This window comes from Hibiscus syriacus, unplaced genomic scaffold (assembly GCF_006381635.1).
Source record: "Hibiscus syriacus cultivar Baekdansim isolate YM2019G1 unplaced genomic scaffold, ASM638163v2 tig00110206_pilon, whole genome shotgun sequence".
Classification (NCBI taxonomy): Eukaryota; Viridiplantae; Streptophyta; class Magnoliopsida; order Malvales; family Malvaceae; genus Hibiscus; species Hibiscus syriacus.
This window is the reverse complement of record NW_024062627.1, coordinates 1,808,124-1,825,789: the sequence shown is the minus strand read 5'-3', so window position 1 is coordinate 1,825,789 and position 17,666 is coordinate 1,808,124. Positions and strand designations below refer to the sequence as shown.

The following is a 17,666-nucleotide window of genomic DNA, read 5'->3' as shown; positions in this document are numbered from 1 at the left end:
CGCCAGAAAAAGTCCATCTTTAAGAACTAAAAATTCTGAACTCAAAACAAAAATCCCATTGCTGTTGTTCCAATTTTTCCCCTTTGATCAGTTCAACTCAATATTACTCCTAAATTTTCTCTAGCAAAAAAACCCTTTACCCAAAATGCATGATTTTTGCTTCACAATCCCTTATGGATTGATTCTCGTGGCCGGAGGAGTAATTGGGTATTTGAAGAGAGGAAGCACAGCATCACTTGCTGGGGGTGTAGGCGCTGGATTGACTCTCATTCTTGCTGGATATTTGAGCCTTAAAGCTTTCGAGAAGAAAAAGAACTCTTATATTGCTTTCGTTCTTGAGACTGGTAAATTTTCAAAATCTCATCTTTCTTTTCACCCCCGCCTTTTATAAACTTTTTGTTGTAAATTTGATCTGGGTTTTTGTTTAATTACCCTTATGATCTGTAGTTAGGTAATAGATGATTTTGTAGTCTCAAGGTACTCAATTTAATTGGTGTTCATATTTTAGGAGACTTTTTTTTAACTTTTTTGGATCACTGATCATAGATGATGTTGTTACATTGTGGAAATCATGAATCAGATTGGATATTGTTGATCCAAATTGATGCTATTTTCTTGATGAATTTCTAGGGAAAAAACTGTCTTTGCTATGTTCATGAAAGTTGATTTTGTGTATTGTCTGCTTGCTTGCAATCTTCCCCTTCAATGATGGAAAATGTTTCTTCTTTTTACTGATCTGTATTATATACCTTTAAACCAGTTACTGCGGCTGCCCTGACATGGATCATGGGACAACGTTATTACCAAACGTCTAAAATTATGCCGGCCGGAATTGTTGCCGGAATCAGGTATGTTGCTAGCCTGTTAATATATATTCAGTACCCTTCATACGATTTATCAAATTATATCATTACTGTGATGATCCTGCTGGATAATCTTACATTAAGCTCTTCTAAAGCTAACAATACTCGTATATTGATAAATGTGTTGTATGAGTTAAGACCTTAAGTGCTCGATTGTGTACCAAAATATCTCCTTTCGACGGTGCTGATTATAGAACCCCCATGTCCGGTTTATCTTATACCTATTACGGACCGACCGTATGTTGCATTTCAATACCATGTATACAAGTCTCATGATTTTCAGATTCTTTCATGATATGCATGTCTTTTATGATCCATCATTGGTGTAACATTTAACTCAACCTGATTTCCGTCCGGTAATTCGTGTTATTTCCATTTCTGATGCAAAAGTTTCAGATCACCATGTTTCACTCTGCTTCCATTTGTCCACCTCTTTTGACTTGGACATAAGGGTTTATTTTAGGTTTTCTTTGTTAATTCAGAATCCATTAGAGCTTCAGGAGATATCAACTCATGTTGCATTTCGTTGCAGTGCTCTCATGACAGGGTTTTACTTGTACAAAATCACCACCGGTGGCAATCATTTCCGGCCAAGGCTGAATAACACTGTTACACTGAGATATACCAGTTTTAACAATTCCTTCAAGATCATTGAAGCTCGGCTTCTTGTGTTGGAAAATTTCAATTATATAACACGTGTTGTACTCTGATGTGTGTATGAATCTAAAGTATAGACTGTTGCATATGAAAAAACTGGTTTTTTTACCAAAATTATGTTTGCTTTTGGAGAAATTTCCCACTTTTAAAGTTTAAATTTGTTATTGGAATGAATGGTTCACTTAATTTTCCCAATATAATCAGGTTTGCTCATCAGATGTAAATATAAAGAACAAGCAGAACTAGAATTTACAACTCATATAAGACTAAAATTCAACAGAAGAATGGATTTGGTAAATCTATGGGAATCGTGTTCTTACATTTTATATCATACATGAGAGTATCTGACATCTCCATTCCTAGTATGATTAGCATATTTACAGTTGATGCCGAACACAACGTTGCACAGAATTGCCCGAAACGATAAATGAAGCTGTCTAGCAGTTTCGTGGCCTAAAGTACTTTGGAGGCATAGACGGACAACGTTCGTTCATATGGGCGTATGGATCCATAGAATTATATCCAGGTAGTTCCATTCGATACTTGCCCTTTATCTGACAGTAAGGAAGCTTTACATTGTCGGCATCATTGCACCACTTTGGAAGCCGGCTTGAATTATTCTCGAAAAACCTTAGAGAATAAGCATCTTTGATCTGTGTTTTCGATATTAATTCAATCGACAAGAGCTTGTATCAGTAACTACTTGGGGGAAATTATATCACCTTAAACAAAGACTTTATGTCAAAGTAAGCTCACCGTAAACTCGGTAACTTGAATAGAGTCGGCAAACGGATTAAAAAGTCCTGCCTCCTTGTACATTTCGAGGATAAAAGCAATGCATGATGTTGACTTCCCGTCACTATACACCCAGTTATCCTGTTCTGGAATGGTCAGCAGTTCATCAAACGACGACCCACGCTTTTCGATTTCCACCAATATATCAGAAAGATTAAGACCCTGCAGTTAACGCTATAATTAGAGAAAGAAAAGATATTGGAGCACATTTTTTTAACGAACAGGAACAAAGAACAGCTAATATATTCAATTTTTTTAAGACCAAATAAGTGTAAATAAGCTACAACCTCGATTTCTGCCATGAGTTTACTTATGTTACCAACAAAGAAAGATATCGTACCTGAGTTCCAAGACGCTTGTTTAAGGCCTCATTCCACATGTTAGCAGCATATTCAGGTTGTATTTTACTCCAAACTGTCATGACAGAAGCTACCTGTATGATTGTCAGGCAAACACTTAGAAACTATGAACTGCATAAGTTCTGGACTCAAACCGTGGAGAGAACAAGAACCATAAGCATTAACAACATTTTTATGCAATAACATTTTATCTGTAGTGCTAAAACTTAAAACCAAAAATCTTAGTACGAGGTACCAAAATGAATATCTAAATACCACGTGAGCATCCAATGGAGGAGGATAATTCCCATCGATGGTGTCTATCCAGCTAAATATCATGTTATGGTAACCATATGGTTCGCCCGCCATACTTAGTGCATACTCCCATGCAGCAGTCTCGTTAAACTTTGCTCGAACATCAGGATGCAGAGGAAGATATGCAATATGGGGATTAGACTCATCCTTGTTCAGCTCAAAATCCCACCATTCATCCCATGGTATAATTGCAATGATATCTTCTCCCTACAACCCAGGATAGATAAAATAATAACAAAAGAGTCATTAATAAGTACCGGCAGAACAACTCAAATAAATGGTTATACCTGATAAATTACTAAATTCAGTCGAAATAACATCAAAGAATCTATGCAAGAACATAAAGATAGTTGGATACAACATTGTTTTTACACAAATTTAAATGATTCTGAAATTTTCCATTCTTTAACATATTTGAATAGGGGGAAATCAGATAATCATGAAAAAAAAAATCTGTGTTTATGTGGTGCTAGGTTAACCTATTAAGCAAATACTCATTGTAAGTCTATAGTACAGCAAGAAAACAATAGCGAACAAAAGGGTATTTGTTTTTACAGACAGAAAGAAAAGAGAGAATATGTAGGGAACAAATTTGGTTAGTTGGATAAAAGGGTTTTTGTCATACCTTCTCATTTTCATGTCCTGATTCACCAACCCAAAGTTTCCCTTCAGAATCCTTTAAACAAACAGCAGTATGACCAGCATAAGCACCGCTAACCCACTTCTCAAGAGTCTCAAAACCACCCCATCGTCCACGAATTTTTGATATAGCAAGGAAATCTCCTGAGTGCACATCATCAACACTGATGTTAGTAACCCAAGGCTGAGGCCGTTCTTCAAAAGAAGCCCCCATGTGCTTCTCGAGAAACCCAATATTGGAGTTCTCACCCCATCCGGTATTCGTAAATAAGGGGAAGACATCCCATAGAGCTTGAAATGTTCCTATCATCCCTGCTTGCATCAGGAAAATTGAAATCCCCTTGCGTTTCACCTAATTTAAACATGACATAAAACTCCATGTATGAGTTCACCGGAAAGATGCATAACTGAAACAAGCTAACGCTTGAAGTAACTCAAACTAACAATGGAAACTTACATATTCATACTCAGCTTTATCTTCCCACTCGCTGATTTCAAGCGTATGCTCCCGAGACAAAAAATAATAATCCCAAGTCACACGGTATGGAGTTGCAAAGACATAAAGATCCATACAAGTCCAACTATGGGGGTAGCTAACCTGGATAAGCACAGAGATACCATTTTCACACTATTAAGTCCCGATGTATTCTTAACCTATTCTACAATCATTCAAAATATAGAATTTTGCATCATTCAGAGCATAAGTTATGCAAATATTCAATTTTCCTCAATTTGACAAATTACACTCTCAAATTTGACAAATTACGTATAGAAAAGCGAAATAAAAAATCCCAAATAATTCAGTTTTCCTCAATTCATCGAAACTAAACTAAATTAAAAGAAACCAAAATTGAAGCACTTTCAGCTGAAACCAAGCAAAACCCAGAAACAAGAACAGTCCAAAAAAACCTCAAACGAATTAATTTTAAGCACTTCAAATCAAACCAAGAGATACCCAGATTGCAGAACACTCCAAAACATCGAGAAAATAGAAGGCCATAGGTGTTACCCTTATATGGAGAGTTCCACCGCCAAACTCACTGCCGGTCTTGTTATGGAACTCCATCCAAGCCGTGTTCTCATAGAAGCAAGCACCTTTCCAGTTCATGATGCGGTTCGGCGATGAAACAGAGCCGACGAAGGATGGTAAAAGGTCAACGGGGCCGTGAAGAGAGTTCAGGATCGGCCACGAAACCTCTCTCGGCAATAAAGGCAGAACATCTCGAGGGTGAAATGGAAATTTTGCAGCTCGGACATGTGAGAAGAAGAAGAAGAAGAAGAAGAAGAAAAACAGTTGAAGGAAAGTAGGAAATAAAGAAGAAAAGAACATTATGGATTTCAGAGAAACGATTAAAAATTAGTTCTTTTCTGCTATGACAAAACATAAAAAGAACTTGAGAACAACCAAATTCAAGTTTGTTTGTATTTTATATAGCTGTTAATTGCATAAAATGGTACAAAAGTAACAAAATAGGCGTAAAACTTTTTGTGATTTTAATTTTTGGATGTATCGCATTGTTTCGGTTTCTTGTTTAAACGACCTTCCATTTTAATTTTGGGTAAAATGTAATCAATGTCACTATTTTATTAGTTCAATTACAAATGAGTCCCTTTTTAAAAAAATTACAATTTAGTCAATTAATTATTATTATAAATAGGTTATTTTGTTGTTAAAATCGAAACAGATGTATAATTTGACCTGGTTTAATAATAATTATAATCTCTAAAATATATATATTATATCAATTTGATCTTAATTCTAAATGATTAAATAAATTTAACTCTTAAAATTTAAAAATATAATCAATTTATTACCTTTTAAATAAGGTGAAACCTTTCACTTTGTTAAATAGGAAATGTTTCCGAATCTTCTCATAAAATCGTAGTTTGATTAAATTTGATAATGTGTTATAATTTTTGACATAATAACAACTTTAGCCCCTAATTTTTTATCTTAATTACTTTTTATTTTGAATAACGTGAGCCATCAACCTTCGAGTTATAGTCAAATTGTTTTTTTTTTAAATGAAATAACTTATTTGACTATTATATTTTAACGACAAAGACCAAATAGTTATCATGGTAGTTTACGTATATTTTATTATTGGACTGGATATTTTTAAGAAAATAATGAGTTTTTTAAAAAAAAATATATGGTTTTTTATTTATAGTTGAACTATCAAATCAATGTTAAAATTATAATAGTTTACCCTATTTTTCATTAAAAATAATTTAAGTAAAATTTAAATATTAAAAATTAAAGTGGTCTATAAAAAATTTAAGATTAAAGGATAAAAAAATAAATATTTGAAGTTAAATTTACTATTCCATCTACTTTTTTTTATAAAAGATGATGTGATTTTAATATTATTTGAACATAAATATAAATTAAAAGGAAATATTGTTGTCGTAGATGTTCGGCTGTTAAGCTTTTATTCATCTGTCTTGAAAACTTTTTATTTAAGTATATTATGAAAACTTTAAAGTTTTACTTAATTATTTTGAAATGTTATATTTTTAATTGAGCATATTCTAAAGTATTATACTTTTATTTAAGTTTTTAGACATTAATAAAATGTTATAATTTTATGTATCTCCTACAGAAGTGTTTATCCTATAAAATTAAAATATTATCATCCACAACCACTTTGAAAAAAGTGTTCACTTCAGCTTATTAGATCTCAAAATGTATCCATAAAATAGCTTAAATGAACACTTACATAGAGGGAAGAGCAAATACAAAAGGTGCAAGAAACTTCCGAGGAAGAAGATCCTTGGAAGGAACTAATTGTAAAAGAGGAGTTCATACATTTGCAACATGTCATAGCTTAATAGCCTCACTTATTCATACACCAATAATTCATAACAAACATGATTCTTTGCCTTGCTTGGAAGCTTCAATTGAGGAACAATCATTTTTCTTATATTTTTCCATTCAGCCTCAAATATCTCTAACCTTAGCACGTGAATCAAACACCAAATGAGGAGATGGAGGATACACAGGGAAACCAATATCGACGTTTTCCATCTCTATGACCATCATCGATCATTGCAAGACCTTCCTGCATCAAACAACACGGATTTTGTAAACCCTGCAAATCTAAATACCATAGTAAGATGAAATACATGTCGATCGTTTGTAAGAACTTACTTCTAATAAAGTATCAAGGGAATCGATAGCACGCCCATGCGTCCAGGAAAGCCGTCTCTCTACCTCATCGACAGTCACATAGCCTTGAGCCTGAGAGAGAAACAAGTAGAACATCAATGAAACACTTATTCACGTTTGGTACTTGATAGAAAATACAAAATTGAAGAATCAGTAACCTGTGCCAGCTCCAGAATTTCATTATGATCTTTCTTCAACTCAGTTGGAACCGATCGAACCAGCTTTTTCTTTCCAGCAGATATTACCTCAAATCCGCTACCTAATGTCTAGAGGATTTGAACAACACTTGTATTTAAAAATGGCAGTACACATATTTATATAATTTGCATAAGACGATTCCATTACAGACAAATGCAATAGGAAGTCAGATCTGCAAGCAGAAATAATGGCACCACAATTCAAAAACTGTTCAAGCAAGCGTGTTGCTCAAAACTACGGAAACCAATATGCATTCTCATGTTTATCCTGTCAATCATCCTAAGAGTCGAAAAGGGAAGATGGGAATGTGGTAAGGCCAGCAAACTCACTCAATAAGCAGTATAAAACAAATATGAAGTAACTTCATAGTGCCATACCTTCAGCTTACTTATAGCACGCAAACAGTCATCCTCAGAAACAGCTTCACGATCATGTTTCCGTTTCTGACGAAGCAATTTGCAGAGTTCCTGCAGATCGATCAACCCTCCATTAAGGGACCGAGTCGCCAAGCATATCTCAACAATTTGAACTCCTGTCTAGCCAAATACCAATACCATATTATAAGCACTCAACCAAATTTTGACACAAATGAATCTCTTCCATGTTAAGGTTAAAACTGTGAAGTTGATCACTAGAATTTACGAAATAACTCAAAAAAACAGCACCGGTATATGAATTTGTATATCAAGCCAAAATGCAGAGAAATCTGCAGGTAAATTATCTATATTTATATAAATTTCACAATTATAGAACTCCCAAACAAAAATGGGTAAATATACCCAAAAAATAAGCATAAAGATCATAACTCTGCTCTCAAAATAAAGAATATCAATTTAAACTAAAAAAGAGGGGAAAATCTTAAAGACAATGAAAAATTCTCCAATTAATATTTGTTCTAAAAATAAGGATTTCGTTACCAACCAAGTTCATAATAGAAATCACCAATCCCTAAAAGTTCAGCCCAAAATCCCTTATTTGAAGCCAAAGGATCCACTCCTACTTTAGCACACATTTCATGAAATTGTGACCTAAAAGACGGATTTTTACGAATATCATTCTGCAAAAAATATAGAAGTAGAAATTAGAAAAAAACTGAAATGATCAAAATCATGAAACGTAAAACTGAAAAGGAATTTTTCTTAACCTTGTGTTTTCGAGCGAATTCTTCGAGTTGAGAACGGAAAGTAGCGAGCTGTTCCTTCATGAGATCGGTCCGTAACTTGGCTACATTTTCTCCCAATAATCGATATTGATCCTAAAATTTTGAGAAACAAATTACACAAACAATTACAGGTAGAGGCTGTAATTGATATTGATTAGGAGAATCGTAATTAAGATCAAAATGAACGAGAAAGCAAACCCTAGCAGCAGCAGCTGTTTGAAGGCCTCCGATTCCAGGTCGTCTTCTCATTTTCCCCTTTTCTCTGCGTTTTTCTGATCAAAGTTTAGTTTCCTTTTTTTAGCAGACCGCCGAGTTGAGAGTGGGTTAAAAAAAGCTGGTCACGTTTTAAATTAAAAAAAAGTCAAAACATACTAATAGTCTCGATTGAATTTTTTAATTATTAAAAATTTAAAAATAATTTCCAAATATCAAAAATTAAAAAAATTATTTTTGATTATTAAAAGTTATAAAATAATTCCGATCACTAAAAATTATAAAATGACATTTCATCATTAAATGTTACAAATTAATCTGATTATAGGATGATATTTTATAAAGTTCTAGACTATTAAAAGTTATAAAGTGATCGCTCGATTATTTATATGTTTTAAACTTATTCTTTTCGGTTAAAAAAATGATCTTTTAAACTGGAAATTAACATGCGACTGATATATGTTAAAATCGTATTTTAATAATGCCTGCTGACATTGCCTTTGCTTTCAAGCACTAGCCCGACAACATAATATTTCAAGCATTGACTTGAAGGCGTAATATAAACGGAAAATTGATTCACAAAATACAACCCGAACGATTTCGAGATTATCATATCACAATCAATAGATTAATGTCTAGCTCAAACAATCATTAATTTTTATCAAAAATAATAATAAATTTATGACATATAAATAGTTTAACGATCATTTTATAACTTTAAATAGTAGAGAGAATCAACAAAATAATATTTTTAATCAAAATATCATATGTATACTTCTTAATCTCTTCAACATGAATCCAATGCTTCTTTTACTGAACATTTGGATTCACCTATTAAAGATGAAAACTTTTAAGATAATAACTTTGGAAGCAAACCATTACGTACTCGAACTCAAAAACATTTACAGAATAATATTTTCACCCCCAAATTATTGTCTTAAATTTTGGAAATCCATGCTCTTCTTATGATTCTCGAGATTTGGGTCTTTAAATTCTACTGAGCTGGAGGAACACCGAGAATGTTGACAATCAGGTTCAGTTTCACAGAACAAGCGCTTGGTTCTAATTCGACAGCCTACATTCTTATGAGCTAACTACAAAATGACATGCCAAGAAGAAATAAAACATCTCGATAGATTGTCATGGAAACAAATTGGTTACTGAATCAGTGGCCTATATAGCAGTAGGTTCTTCTCACATTGTATAGCCTGCAGGCATTGCTTGCATTTTTTACGACAGGACGGATCTCCACTTTTCTTAAGATTTCAGGGTGCTTAGTCAGCTCAAAAACACATGTCATCAACATCAAGATGATTACCTTCTACAAATGCCAGCCAACACAGGTAAACACTCGGATTTATTTTCCTAATATGAGGATTTATGATACTCTAATCATTCCGACTTCATAATATTTTAAGTTTATTGTTTCGTTTCATTGCAAGAAAATGACAGGGAGAAAACTCTCTTCATCACAAATCTATTGGTTAAATGCTATATCATTCATGGTTACATTTACATCGGAGGACACTTGTAACACTCATAGCCCATATATATATATATATATATAAAAGCCATAAATGTCACACGCGAACATTTATTGAATATAAAGACTTAAAACCTCATTTTAAGTTTAAACATTTCCTGCTTCAATTTAAAAATCTTAACGTTATTCCTATAAAACCGTAAAATAAATTTAATAACAATCAGTAATTAGACAGTTCAGAGTTGATCATATATATATATATATATATATATATATATATATATATATATCATTGCCTAAATACTGCTTAATTTAAAACCCATTTAAAATCAATCATAATAATATTCATTTATAAATATGATTATAACTAAAATTAACCAAAAATCAAAACAGTTCTAAATTAATATTACATATTCCTTTTTAAAATAAATCTGATAAAGCAACCCAACGAATATAATGCACATGCCACGAATAAGTCAAAATTAGGATGTCTTACTGATACCGTTAGTAAGTTAGATTTCCATAAGATGCTAGTAAATTCCTCACTTCACGTCATTTACTTTATTTGAACATACACATAAAAAATCATCACGCGCTAAGTAAAACTTAGTGAGGCAGAAATATAACTAAAACATAGAATCCATAAAATATAAGGAATAAACTGTAATTTAAATAAAAATATTAAAACTTCAAACCAGGCTTTTCAAGCCGTATTTTTCCTCATCAAAAACCTAAAAATCATGTTCTCATAATTACATCAAAATCACAATAATCAACATCAGCAATATTGTACTTTGCATATACTTTCCATTCAGACACATTTCAGAACTTTCATATTTTTTATTTTTATATTATTTTTCCTTTCAATCACTTTCAAAACTTTCTTTATTTCATTTTCATAATCCAATGTATATTTATGATAATACAAGATACACGAGTCAAACGAGTGAGCGCAATAATCACTTCAGTGATATCATCATAATCAGAATATATAAATACACACAATGCTATCATATCAAAATTGTAATGTGCACACAAAGTGCAATCATATCAAAATATATATACTAGTGCACCCACTGGTACACTACAGTATATCAGAATCAGAACATATAATCATACACAGTGCTATCATATCAGAATCGTAATGTGCACACAAAATGCAATCACATCAATATATATACTAGTGTACTTTTAGGTAACACCACAGTATATCATAATCACTCCAACCTCATGTGCCAACGACTCTCAATGCAACATACAATGAGCTTTACTTTAATTCATAACCATTTAAATAAATATCATGACAAACCAGAATTATTTTTAAATCATAACCGTAGAATATAACATGGGCAGTTCATACCCGAAATCATTCATGAAACTTGATAAAATATTATAAAAATAATTTCAAAATTAAAACATAAACTATACTTTTTAAATAAAATAATACGAGGCTGACTTATCACAAATCATCTTCAATCAGAATAATTAAATAATTAAATTGCACTCACATTAATACTTTATATACAAATCAAAACATAAATCTCACCAAACTTTAAGTTTATTTCTTGCTTCCAATTCACTTCTTCACGAATTTATCACAATTTTAAAATTATTTTGTATTAATATAGATATTTAAAATTTATTTTATTTATACCACTGGAAACTAGACTCGAATACGAATCTAACCATATAAGACACTTTTTCTAGTTCAATTCTCACAATTTATAGCGAATTTTCAAAGTTGATTGCAGAAGTTGTCTTGGATAGAATTTGTTGTCTTGTTTTCTGACCTATCACTGATTAAAAATTCTTATCTTTTTGTATACTTCTTGAAATCAATTTTCGTTTGTTCTAAACGAAACTAGACTGATATACAAATCCAATGGTATAAGATTCATCCCCCAATCATTTTTTTAGAATTTCTAATGATTTTTGAAACTTATTGTTCAGAACATAATTTATATGCAGATTTCACCATATAGTGTCCTTAACTTATTCACTAATTCTATTAACTTACTAAATAAACATATAAGCTTAAATTATATTTCATATAACACTAGGAGTCACTTCTTAACATAACTCCAACACTGACTTATCGCAATTTAATGTTTATTCGAAACATAAATATGAACTAAATGCACTCACCTAGTGTCCTTAGTTTGTAAACCTTCCTTAGAAATTCAAATTACATCCTTAAGCTTCTCCTTAGCTTTAATATTGTTTCATCATGATTCCAACAAACAATCTAAATGCACATCATTACCGAATATATACAAATTCAAACCACATGTTAGAATCTTACTAACATAAGCACACATAGAAAATAGACTCCTAAAAATTCTTTCAATATTCATTCGATAATAATTTCATGTCACAACATAAATGTTGACCTTAACACTTCTAATTGACCATTCAAATTTTATTTAATTCAAATTTTACAAACATTTTCACTTAAGCTTCCAACTTTTCCATCTTTGTGATTTTATCCTCAACTTTTACAAACTTTCCAAAAATAATTAAATTTCACATTCTAACAGCAATTGCAACACTTAAACATTAATTTCCAGCAGAGTACATCAATTATTGCATAATCACACATCAACCCACACTTTTTCATAATTGCCGACTAGGTTCCTCAACTTTTTAAAAATTATCAAATGGTCCCCAAATTTTTCTAAAGCTTGTTGAATACTTCTTACACATTTACAGGCCCTACATAATTTTTCTCCCTTGTTCAAGCTTCGGTTAAATAATTTAAGTTTAAGACTATAGTTTTCATGATTTTACTCGATTTTGATTCGATAAGCATGAAATCAACATTGATTCAACCTTATACAATCTCTACAATCAAAGCCCTAAATTAATTTCATCAAAACACATCTTTACCCTAAAGCTGGGTTTTGGCTGAAACTTTATATGTTCGTATAACCATGTACAAGTGATTTTAATCTTCAATCATGCTTGGAAATTATTCTACAACCTCAAAAACCTCAAAATCATTCATCAATTCCATAAACCCTAATGTGAACATAAACCATAGAGTTCGAGATCTTTGAACACAAATCAAATTAGCAAGCAATAATAGTACCAAATGATACCGCTTTTCGAATAGAACAAGTTTTATTTCACGACATGATCCAAAATCTTTAAGAAATTGCTCAAAAAAATCTCTTACCTAGGTACGAAGGAGCACGAAATGTCGGCTAGAAAATGGCTTGGTTTCATGAAATTTTGGTTAATTTTATGTTAATTTAGCCTTTATTTAAGCTTAAATGAATAAAACATTCATTTAACGAGAAATATCTTTTACTCTTAATGAAAATTGATATTTCCCTTAATACCATGCCACATAAACCTTGTCATAAATAAAAAGTAAAAAATAAATCAATTATCTTGCCCTTTCCGACTTTGCCCATGCCATTTTTCAAATATTTCAATTTTGTCATTTTTATCCAACGGTCTAGATTAAACATGAAAATTAATTCTCAAATCCAATGGTCCATATTATTTTTCATCATTTTAATATGTGGAAATAATATTTCTAAACTTAATTTAATGCTCTTTAAATTTTCCTGAAATTTCTATTCGATCAAATTTATCAAATTTTCACCAAACTTTAACACTTTCTAGTTTTTAACACAAATTTTGGATCAATAATCTAATTTCAATAAAACCACACTCTCAAGAGTAAACTATCCATTTATGGAATAAAAATATTTTTGGGAAAATTACCACTCAAGTCCCTAAACTTTTCCCAGCTTTACACTTTGATCACTAAACTTTAAAATTTTACATTTTTGGCCAATAACCAAAATTTTGGGTATTTCACCACTATCTTACACGCCACACAAAAACCAGCTTTGAATATATCAATATTTATATTTATACCACAATGCCATCATAGCCATTTGAAAAATGAAAAATATCTTTTCACTTACCATTTACTTCATGTAAAATAAATGTACTGAACCAGTATCCTAACCAAAAGAAGTTTGCAAGCAGAACACATGATTTCGTTACCAGTAACAGATTACTTATCAAACTTTTGCAACTCAATCCCCCAGGCCGATGCTAACTGCAGTAGAAGTTGGTCAGGTGCGATGCCTTCCCAATCCTCCGGTGGATTTGTTGTGGAAGCCGCCTCGTGCAAATTCAACAAAAGCTCTTTCTTCAACTCCATGGGAATACCAAATGCATCAGGTCCATTTTCTAACACCACTTCTACCAGCTGAAAAGTTATACGACATACAACTAATTAGGAACTTGAGAAAGATAATGTTTTATTAAAGCAGCTTGAACTTCAAATGATCACACATTGGGAAATGATACCTGTTGAATCCAGGACAGACAGATATCAAACAAATCCGGCTCCAGAAGAAATTGCAAGATAGCATGGAAGGCTTCATTTGCTATCTCATTCGAAAGTTGGTCTACCATAGGACCCGATTTATCCATTAGCTTTATGAGCAAGAGATCATCCCCTGTTGACAGAACTTCAGCATAAGCGGAATCCATATCACCTACTTGAAGGGCATGCATGGCATTGCTCCAAGAAATCCAGACTGGATCTCGTTCTGGTCCAACATCATCATCTCCCAGAGCTTCAGCAGTCAATTCAGGCACACGTCCAGTTCGGCATGCTCCACTGTCCTCCCCAGCGACACGTATTGCTTCCAAGGTAGCTTCATCCTTTGATGCCTGCCAGACACTTCTAGCAGAAGGTCCTTCACCGAGCCTTTTAGGCCCAGGACCCTTATCCCAACCTCTCCTGCCACCAACCTGATCACTCTCATGTTCTGATTTGGGTGATCTACCATCCAGGCCGCTGCTGCTAGCTGGAGCTCTTCTTGATGGAATTTGCCCATTCCTCAAAGCACCAAATGCAGGGAAATCCCAATCATCAGACATTTCAGATCTCCAAAAAGGTCCCCTTCCTCTCCCACCTGGAGCAATTCCATCAGATTGTGCAAACCTTTCTCCATATGGAACTCGCCCACTGAACTTGGAACCATAGTCAGAGAAGCCATTATACTTCCCTAAAGATCTATTAGACGATCCTTCAAACCCTTCCATAAAATTACCACCTCTCCTGCCTGATGATAACGATAAATCCCTAGCCATGTCTTCAACAATTCGTTCAAGGCCCCTAACTCTGTTCTCCAATGTTACCATGCTATCATGAGAACCACCCATAAAATCCTACAACATAGCAATGAATCTTAACAATCGAAAAAGCACTTACCGGAACCCTAAATGGAAAACTGAGAAATACCTGCAACATGTTCATAAGATGCCCTTGTTTCCTCTCAAGTTGCAATAACTGCCTCTGGATAGCCAACCAATTCCCTTTGTTGCTGATAAAGGATTCTTCAGACTGTCCATCTACCTTCGAGTAACCTAAACGATTTCCGGATTGCTCCCTTTGATTTACATCTATCCTGTTATTAGCATCAAAAGCCCTTGTTCTTAGGTCTTTTCCATTTATCTTTTCTTCGGGCCATTTATCCGACACACCAGCAGCTCCTCTCTTAATGTTACAGTTTTTGCTGCCAGAAGATGCACAAAAATCATCTGCTTGGCTGTTTCCCATACAATTCGACCTCCTTCTCATGTCTGGATCATCTGGTTTGGATTCTTCCTCATTCTTTGAGTTTGAAGAATTAAGGTGTCTACGAGGAACAACTACTTCAACTGGTACATCACCAGAACCCCTCGTTTCAAGTTTCTGGAAGAATTCAGGATTCAGCTCTTTGTCCGTTAACACAGGTGCTTTCTTCTTTAAAAATACAACTGCTTTGTCAGGAATGCTTCCACCTTTGCCTTGGGAAACAGAATCTGAAGTAGGGGAAAGATTGTTAGATGAATCCTTTCCTGATGGATCTGTTCTTTTATCACAAACATTTGGATTTTTCAAGCCACTCTTTTGTGATGATTCAGCAGATTGAGTATCGTCACCATCTGCAGCAGTAGTAGTAAATTAATCCAATAAGAGAAAGATTAAACATCATAAGGACAACCTGAAAAAGCATAGAAACGCATAACTAACATACTTACCATGAGACTTCTGGTCATCTGCAGCTGCAGCATCTCCTTCCCCTGCAATCTTCTTCCATAATTGCAACGCTTCAGTCATGGCATCTCTCACAGGTTTCATCTGTTTGACCAATAATTAAACATTACTCAAAATGATAAGAATTCCATAAGGCAGTCTTGTGCAACACCATACATATACTATTAGAAGAGATGGCAGTGAAGGACAAACACATAGGAACAACTTCATTTAGAGGACCACGATGCAAGAGTTACATTGGTTTGTAAGGAATTGGACAAAATGCTAGCCTTCCTGAATCATAATGTGCCAACTGAAATGCAAAACCATTTCAGAGAGCATGAATTCATCCAGTCGAAACTCACATTATCTATTAATAGCTTATACATATCGCATTGAGTGTGTGTTAACATTATATGAAAGAAATGAAGCCAGAAAGCTACCCTGTCAAAGCGGCAACCCTCAAGTACAGTAATCATCAAAGATGCTCTATCTGCAATCAAATTACTTGAATGTAATGCCAAGGCACTTAAAGTATCAGCAGCTGCCTTCCGTGTCGCCCAATCTGTGCTCCCAAGGCATTCATGGATGCTTTGCAGCAAAGCTTCCATGCTCTGAGGTGCAACTGCTCCCACCTGCAACAATGTGATCATAATTTTCAAAGAAATTCATTTTTTTGTGAGATTATTTAAAGATATTAAAATTAATTCTACCAAAATTCCACGATCAAACATAAGAAAATGTACATTACCAGCAGCCAGAGAAAAAAGCACATGGTAAAACAATTAAGATATTGCAAGACTTCCAATGGAGATTCCATTTAACATCCACAAATATTAACAACATAAATTCACCACTATCCTTATGAGTTCAACAATGCACATGATCAAAATCAAGCTAAAATCAGTTATATTGTCCAAACCTGTGACAAACTCGCCACTACTGGCAAAAGGGAAGCTTTAGCCATAAAGTTTTGACTATTCAACAGCTTGCAAATCCTTGGACAAAGCTTCTGGAAAGCAGCCAAAGGAGGATCAGCTGCACATTTCACCATATTCGCCATACAGATTGCTGCACCAGATTGCACCCCTTTGTTCTGTTCCCCCATTGCTTCAAACAATGGCTTGACAAACAATCCGACCAGAGTCCCTCCATTTTCCCCTTTCAAATACTTCCCTGAAAGAGCTCCGATGGAATCACGACAAGCATCTTTCACCCCAGAATCAGCATCTTTTAGCCTTTTGACAATGTGAGCAATGATTTTAGTCAAATGGGAAGCTGCCAATTCACCATGGCAATTACATAGCGTTGATAGTAACCTTAAAGATTCTTTCTTTACAGCTGGTTTTGAATCATTGGAAGAATCAAATAGGCAATTTAGCAACATGGGAAGTGATTCGGGGGAAATGGATTGGATAATTTTTTCAAGATCTTCAACAGCAATTTGGTAAGTGTCACGATCAGAAAGCTTGGAAAGTAAGGTTAAAATCCTTTGCTTTAGTTCTACCATTGCAAGGTGAGAAGAAAGTGAAGAGGGTTTTGAAGGAGCTAAAGTTGAAGACTTTGAAGGTTTTGTTGATTTGGATGCTTGGGGATTACTCATTGTCAAAAGAATGAGAAGAACAATAGGGTTTCTAGGGATTTCAAAGACTGAAATGAAGGGGAAAATGGAATTCACAGATTAAACTAGGAGAAAAAATGGGATTTCAAGGAAGTGGGAAAGTTTTCTACCAAGTGAAATTCATACATCGAAAGAAGAGTTGACGAGGAAATAATTCTTTTTTG

The 17,666-nt window shown here is 33.6% G+C and overlaps 4 protein-coding genes across 5 annotated transcripts; 1 reads left to right on the top strand and 3 right to left on the bottom strand.

The window, feature by feature from the left end:
• Positions 1–10: 10 nt before the first annotated feature.
• Positions 11–1,631, top strand: LOC120219499 (protein FATTY ACID EXPORT 5-like). The gene is made up of 3 exons (XM_039216319.1): positions 11–344; positions 761–848; positions 1,396–1,631. The coding sequence occupies exons 1-3, from the start codon at positions 146–148 to the stop codon at positions 1,571–1,573; spliced, it is 465 nt and encodes a 154-aa protein (XP_039072250.1). The 5' UTR covers positions 11–145; the 3' UTR covers positions 1,574–1,631.
• A 161-nt stretch (positions 1,632–1,792) lies between these two features.
• Positions 1,793–4,952, bottom strand: LOC120219498. Its single transcript, XM_039216318.1, has 7 exons — positions 4,617–4,952; positions 4,065–4,205; positions 3,594–3,959; positions 2,930–3,175; positions 2,656–2,748; positions 2,277–2,477; positions 1,793–2,173 (listed from the first exon to the last, which is right to left on the bottom strand). The coding sequence occupies exons 1-7, from the start codon at positions 4,935–4,937 to the stop codon at positions 1,958–1,960; spliced, it is 1,584 nt and encodes a 527-aa protein (XP_039072249.1). The 5' UTR covers positions 4,938–4,952; the 3' UTR covers positions 1,793–1,957.
• Positions 4,953–6,533: 1,581 nt separating this feature from the next.
• LOC120219497 (vacuolar protein sorting-associated protein 22 homolog 1) lies at positions 6,534–8,455 on the bottom strand. 2 transcript variants are annotated; one of them, XM_039216315.1, is made up of 7 exons: positions 8,335–8,455; positions 8,119–8,229; positions 7,896–8,031; positions 7,352–7,506; positions 6,935–7,042; positions 6,759–6,848; positions 6,534–6,669 (listed from the first exon to the last, which is right to left on the bottom strand). In XM_039216315.1, the coding sequence occupies exons 1-7, from the start codon at positions 8,383–8,385 to the stop codon at positions 6,577–6,579; spliced, it is 744 nt and encodes a 247-aa protein (XP_039072246.1). In that variant the 5' UTR covers positions 8,386–8,455; the 3' UTR covers positions 6,534–6,576. The 2 variants fall into 2 exon arrangements, with proteins under 2 accessions (XP_039072246.1, XP_039072248.1); XM_039216317.1 differs by having other exon boundaries at positions 6,534–6,665.
• Positions 8,456–13,666: 5,211 nt separating this feature from the next.
• Positions 13,667–17,666, bottom strand: LOC120219496 (microtubule-associated protein TORTIFOLIA1-like). Its single transcript, XM_039216314.1, has 6 exons — positions 16,804–17,666; positions 16,325–16,516; positions 15,887–15,986; positions 15,105–15,790; positions 14,162–15,031; positions 13,667–14,060 (listed from the first exon to the last, which is right to left on the bottom strand). The coding sequence occupies exons 1-6, from the start codon at positions 17,482–17,484 to the stop codon at positions 13,863–13,865; spliced, it is 2,727 nt and encodes a 908-aa protein (XP_039072245.1). The 5' UTR covers positions 17,485–17,666; the 3' UTR covers positions 13,667–13,862.

Excerpts from the sequence above, each read along its gene's own strand:
- LOC120219499 (XM_039216319.1), top strand. The coding sequence starts at position 146 with ATGCATGATTTTTGCTTCACAATCCCTTATGGATTGATTCTCGTGGCC. Across the intron at positions 345-760 it reads TGCTTTCGTTCTTGAGACTG|TTACTGCGGCTGCCCTGACA; the intron begins GTAAATTTTCAA and ends CCTTTAAACCAG. Across the intron at positions 849-1,395 it reads GGAATTGTTGCCGGAATCAG|TGCTCTCATGACAGGGTTTT; the intron begins GTATGTTGCTAG and ends ATTTCGTTGCAG.
- LOC120219496 (XM_039216314.1), bottom strand. The coding sequence starts at position 17,484 with ATGAGTAATCCCCAAGCATCCAAATCAACAAAACCTTCAAAGTCTTCA. Across the intron at positions 15,791-15,886 it reads AGATGACCAGAAGTCTCATG|ATGGTGACGATACTCAATCT; the intron begins GTAAGTATGTTA and ends CTACTGCTGCAG. Across the intron at positions 15,032-15,104 it reads ATCTTATGAACATGTTGCAG|GATTTTATGGGTGGTTCTCA; the intron begins GTATTTCTCAGT and ends GCTATGTTGTAG.
- LOC120219498 (XM_039216318.1), bottom strand. The coding sequence starts at position 4,937 with ATGTTCTTTTCTTCTTTATTTCCTACTTTCCTTCAACTGTTTTTCTTC. Across the intron at positions 2,749-2,929 it reads CTCCATTGGATGCTCACGTG|GTAGCTTCTGTCATGACAGT; the intron begins GTATTTAGATAT and ends ACAATCATACAG. Across the intron at positions 2,478-2,655 it reads ACAAGCGTCTTGGAACTCAG|GGTCTTAATCTTTCTGATAT; the intron begins GTACGATATCTT and ends CGTTAACTGCAG.
- LOC120219497 (XM_039216315.1), bottom strand. The coding sequence starts at position 8,385 with ATGAGAAGACGACCTGGAATCGGAGGCCTTCAAACAGCTGCTGCTGCT. Across the intron at positions 8,230-8,334 it reads AAACAGCTGCTGCTGCTAGG|GATCAATATCGATTATTGGG; the intron begins GTTTGCTTTCTC and ends TCAAAATTTTAG. Across the intron at positions 7,507-7,895 it reads TGATTTCTATTATGAACTTG|GAGTTCAAATTGTTGAGATA; the intron begins GTTGGTAACGAA and ends TTGGCTAGACAG.